General features: G+C 44.2%; 1 protein-coding gene across 1 annotated transcript in view; it reads right to left on the reverse strand.

The window, feature by feature from the left end:
* The window catches only part of LOC140731250 (kelch-like protein 20), a 57,685-nt gene extending 51,685 nt beyond the window's left edge, over positions 1-6,000 (reverse strand). Inside the window, 2 exon segments of the mRNA XM_073052794.1 lie at positions 3,683-4,254; positions 5,761-6,000. Coding sequence (XP_072908895.1) covers positions 3,683-4,246 — 564 coding nt within the window. The 5' untranslated portion in view covers positions 4,247-4,254; positions 5,761-6,000.

Consider the following 6,000-nt stretch of genomic DNA (forward strand, 5'->3'; position numbering starts at 1 on the left):
GGAAGAGACTTTGAGCATGGAATGATTGTTGATGCCAGACAGGGTGGCTGATCTCCTGGGATTTTCACACAAGTCTCTAGAGTTTACAGAGAATGATGCAAAAAAACAAAAAAAAAATCTGGTGAGCAGCAGTTCTGTGGGTGAAAACACCTTGTTAATGAGAGAGGTCGGAGGAGATGACCAGACCGGTTCAAGCTAACAGGAAGGCAAATAACGACACATTACAACAGTGCTATGCAGAAGAGCCTCTCCGAATGCACAGCACTTCAAACCTTGAAGCTGATGGGCTACAACAGTAGAAGACCATGAACTTACACACATTGGCCACAGGAGGTACCTAATAAAATGGCTACTGAAAGTACAACCCAAATATCATTAATTCATTCCATATGGGAATAATACTTAAGTGAGAACATACAAAGAAATTAAAATTTCTAATACTGAAATAATCAAGAGTCAATCAACTTGCCATAAAATCTGGGCCTCTTTACCTGACTCTGAAACTGGATCATTGACTTCCTCATCAGGAGACCACAGTCAGCGCAGATCGGAAATAACATCTCCTCATCACTGACAATCAACACTGGCACACCTCAGGGATATGTGCTTAGCCCACTGCTCTACTCTCTCTACATCCAGGACTGTGAGGCTAGGCACAGCTCAATTGCCATTTATTAAATTTGAAGATGACACAACTATTGTTAGCAGAATTTCAGATGGTGACGAGGAAGTGTGCAGGAGTGAAACAGATGGGCTGGTTGAGTGGAGTCACAGCAACAACCTTGCACTCAAAGTCAGTAAGACCAGGAGGTGATTGTGGACTTCAGAAAGAGGAGTCGAGGGAACACACACCAGTCCTCATTGAAGGATCAGCAGTGGAAAGAGTGAGCAGTTTCAAGTTTCGGAGTGTCAGTATCTCTGAGGATCTATCCTGGGCCCAACATACTGATGCAATTACAAAGAAGGCACACCAGCGGCTATATTTCATGTCTATAGATGTTCCGTGGAAAGCATTCTAACTGGGTGCATCAGTGCCTGGTATGGGGGGGGGGGGGGGCCTCTGCGATGGACCCAAAAGCTGCAGAATGATGTAAACTCCGTCAGCTCCATCATGGGCACTAACCTCCCCAGCACTGAGAACATCGTCAAAAAGGCTGCACCCATCATTAAGGACCCTTATCACCCAAGGCCTGCCCTCTCCTCATTGCTACCACCAAGAAGGGGGGAACACCAGCGTGAAGACACACTCGGTGTTTTCAGAACAGCTTCTTCCCCCCTGCCATCATATTTCTGAAAGGTCATTGAATCCATGTACACTACCTCACCATTTCCCCTCTCTTTTTGCACTAATTATTTACATATATTGTAATTTATAGTGTTTTTATGTATTGCACTGTACTGCTGTCACTAAGCAACAAATTTCATGTAACTTCTATACCAATATAAAAGCCGGCACTTTACTAGGGAGTTTTAAAATTCAAAATACATGGTTTCATAACAACAGGGTTATCACACCACAAAACATTTCTCTTTGTAACATGTGATGTACTGGCATTCTTTTCCTTAAGGGAAATAAGAGGTAGCCTTCAGAAAAGGTGGTTACTGCAGAGGAAGACCTGCGTCTCACTATTTCACAAAGTATTGAGCAATCTATGTGGTATTTACAGATCGCCAAGTATAACCTTGCCCAAGTCTTTAAGGTTGCATGCTAACTGCTTTTTCTTCCTGCAGTTAATCACACTACTTCAGACTAAGACTAAGATAACAGACTAGAAAACAAGAAAATAATTTATTTTACTGATATATAAAAAAGGTCCAAGGATAGCTGAAGGCAACAGAGAAATGTGGATTTAAATAAATGTAACACCTAAAATCTAAGAACTACAAGTAAAAGCGGAAGCTCAAGCGTTTCTGCTGGAAATTCAGAGAACACACACAAAATGCTGGAGGAACTCAACAGCTGAGGCAGGCAACTATGAAAAGGAGTAAAGAGTCAACTTTTTAGGCTGAGACCCTTTATCGGCTGGCCTGATGAAGGGTCTCTTCCTGAAATGTTGACTCTTTATTCCTTTCCATAGGTGCTGCCTGACCTGCTGAGTTCCTCCAGCATTTTGTGTGTGTTCACAAGTTTAAGCGTCACATCTAATCTTATTCCTGGCAAATTTCTTTCTGTGTTAGACAGGATTTAAACTAAATACTATTGAGATACTATGATGTGGTCAATTTACACCAAAGACTATTTCAAGTTATTTCGAAAATGGATAAATGCCGTACAAGTTGCGCAGTGGTGATAAATTATCCAATCTCAGGACCAAACAACGGGAGTCAGTCAGATGCTTGATCCTCCTAATCTCCAGTTAAGTGAGTGTTCTTCATGTGACTCAATTTCACAGTTTATAACAGCAATTTAATTGCCCCAAGTAAAAAAACAGCAAATGTGGAAACATTCAGCAGTTCAGGCAGCATCAATGTAAAGAAAAAAAAACAAAAAGTTTTATATCCAACTTTTATATGCTCCTGTAATCAAGAATGGATTAAGGGAATGACAGGATAGATAATTATCTTATTAAAATATAATCAAAGGCTAGCTCCAAAACAGTAAAGATGTGGTTTTGTGGTGGACACAGGTGACCCTCTAGAATCACGTAAAATAACAGGACAGAAGCAGGAAGGCCAACTCAGATGCAGATTTATTTATCACATGTACATCGAAACATAGTGTGCAGTGAAATGTGTCGTTTAAGTTAACAACTAACACACCCAAGGATGTGATGGGGACAGCAAGTGCAGCCACACAACCTGGCACCAACATACAGCAGCATGCCCACAATGTTCACCAGAACAACTCAAAAGGTAACTAAACAAACCAGCAAAACAAGCCTCTGCCCCACCCTCTCACCGTGCCAGGAGTAGTGGTAGTTACTCCTATGCCACTGTGTTAGCCACTCCCACATGGGAGGAGTTCCCATACTGTACACGCCCCAGGCTTGGCAATAAAGTTCCGTTGAGTATCCTGCATGCTGGCATCCTGGTGCGCTCTGCTCTATCCCTCAATAACAAACACAACACCACCTACTCACACACACAACAGGCCTCCAAACCTAGTACAGGCCACCTCTGGGCAACTCCAATGACCTGGTTTGGGGGGGGGGTTCACCAGCCTACGTGACTCATGTGCCATATGGATCTCCAAGACCCAGGACTCCCTCGCCTGGGGGTCTCTGACCTCTTCAGCGCTTGCCAACCCAACTCCGGGATCTCTTCAGCTCCTTTGACCCGAACTCTAAACACCAGCTCCTGTCCAAACCCTTTGTTACCTTCCCCTCATCCCTGAATCTAAATCCTAATTTGTCCCCCTAGCAACCCTGGCTGCCTATAAAACTAACCTTACGAACCTAAAAAAACAACAAAATCTGAACCACGACGTCTGCAAACATCACAGCCCAGCGGCATCTCTTAAATTTAGGCTCCATTTAGTCTGTGTATACAACTGCCTACTCGTACTCTTTTGAAACTTTACACTGTGGTCCTTGCATCTGATAAGATTCACTGTACCACCAACACAAAAGCTGCCTACAGGGTGACGTAGCAGTCTCAAGATTGCCATTCCGAATTTCACTCCTCCATCCACAATTCCAAAAATAGTTCAATTCGTGGGAAGGAAAAAAATGAAACTTCTCACCTCCTGAAAGTTGTGTTGTGTGAACTTATCCGCCACCCGCAGCAATTCTCGGCACGCGTGAGTGTCAGCAAACGCTCGGATTCCCAAACAATTGGACGGATCTAGCTGCCGCTTTAAAAATTCACAACAGGTTTCCTGAATCTCAGTCAGCTGCAGTAAGCAAGCAGCTGGCAGCAAAGTCTGAACATTGTTCTCTTCCACAATAATTTGGGATGTATATGCAAATTCAATGAGAAGCTCGATGGCCCGCTCATCGATGTCTCTAATGAGAACTTCCGTCTGCCTGCTCTCAGCAAGTTCGCTCGTGAACATCGCGTGGAAGTACGGACTGCAAGCCGCAAGCACCACTCGATGGGCATAGATTTTCTTCAGGCCCACGACAAGCACCACGTCGCACAGGCCCTGGTTCTTCCTCAGCTGGTTGATGGCGTCCAGGGTCTGCCGGGGGTGCTTGTCAGAGATATAGTGCAAGCACGCAGACTGAGGCAGTCCCTCCGGAAGCCGGTTCGGATCACCAGTGGTACATCGGCTGGTCACGTCCATTCCTGTCACCACTGGAGACATGTACAGATCTAAAAAACAGGTTCATTGAAACTCATTTGGTGAAGAAGTATCCATTCTGCAAAATTATCAAGATCTTCAATGATTCAATTTAATATCAGAGAATGTATACAGAACACAGCCTGAAATTCTTATCCTCACAGACATCCACAAAACAGAAAAAAAACCCTGAAGAATGAATGACAGAAAACATTATAACCCCAAAGCCCCCCTCCCTCTCCCATGCTCACACAGCAGCAAAAGCATCAACCCTCCCCCCCCTCCATTGTTCTAGCTTCTTGGTATTTTGATCTTCTCTGCCACAACCCAACCAAACAATGTCATTCTCAACTTTTGAAATTTTATTTTTAATTTGCAACATACAGCTTAGAAGCAGGCCTTTCACCTCCCTGAGTCCACACCAGCCCCTTGTGAATCCCAATTTATTCTCCCAATATTCCTTCCCAGATTCTACAACAAAGTTCAAAGTAAATTTATTACCAATGTACATGTATGTCACTATATACCACCCCGAGATTCATTGTCTTGCAGGCATAGTCAGCAAATTCACAAACCATAATAGAATCATTGAAAGACTGTACCCAACAGGGCAAACAACCAGTGTGCAGAAGACAACAAACTGTGCAAATACAAATGAAAAACAAAGAAGTAACAATAATTAATAAATACACAATAAATATTGAGAACATGAGATGAAGAGTCCTTGAAAGTGAGTCCATAGGTTTTGGGAACAGATGGGGCAAGTGAAGTTGTGTGAAGTTAGTCATTTTGATTCAAGAGCCTAATGGTTGAGGGATAACAACTGTTCCTGAGCCTGGTGGTATGAGTCTTGAGGCTCTTGCTCCTGATGGCAGAAGAGAACAGAGCATGACCTGGGCAGTGGGAGTCCCTGATGATGGATGCTGCTTTCCAGGGTTTTATTTGGTGACATATATGTACTTTGATAAGAAATTTACTTTGAGCTTTGTGGTAGAATCTAGACAGGGATTCCACAACAAAGTTCGGGTAGATGTGCTGAATGGTGCGGAGAGCTTTGCCCGTGTTGGACTGGGCTGTATCCAGTACCTTCTGGAGGATTTTCCGCTCAATATACTCTCCCCCACACATCTATAGAAGTTTGTCAGAGTTTCAGACGTGATGCCGAATCTTCCCAACCGCCACACTTATATACTGGGGCCAATCAACGGAGTAATATGGAATTTTGAGGGATCAGGGTAGAAAAATAAGAAAAGTAGTTTAATTTAACAACTCTTAGAGCTTGACGCTGAATGACAAAATCAAAGTTATTTATTAGAGAACTTTAGTTTGTTTAATTATACGGTGACTTGGCTACCACTCAGTCAGTCCATCGATCGAGATCTTTTGGTCCCAATCAGTGGCGTTTCCAGAGTCTCGCAGTGGTTTGACCTTCCAGTATTCACCCCATTCCCTCCGGGCAGGTCAGGGTTCCGACTCCGTCCAAAACAGACCTGGATCTGCAGCTAAAGCATCAGTTTTTACGAGGGGACGACACTCACCAGTTGACGGCCTGAAGCCGGACACAGTGAGCACTCAAGCCCCAGCTCCACCTCACTGGGTCAGGGAGAGCGGCCCGGGGCTCTCGGCGTCCCCCGCCACCATCACCAACCCAAACAGGCTTCAAATCTATGCCAGCTCTCCATACGCAAACCGATCCGGTTCTTCGACGCAACTCGGACTATTGTTGTCCTTAATGGAAGCCGACCTCATCCCAATCTCTCTCCTCCAGGACCAACTAC

The sequence above is a fragment of the Hemitrygon akajei genome, chromosome 7 (genome assembly GCF_048418815.1).
Source record: "Hemitrygon akajei chromosome 7, sHemAka1.3, whole genome shotgun sequence".
NCBI classification, from domain to species: Eukaryota; Metazoa; Chordata; class Chondrichthyes; order Myliobatiformes; family Dasyatidae; genus Hemitrygon; species Hemitrygon akajei.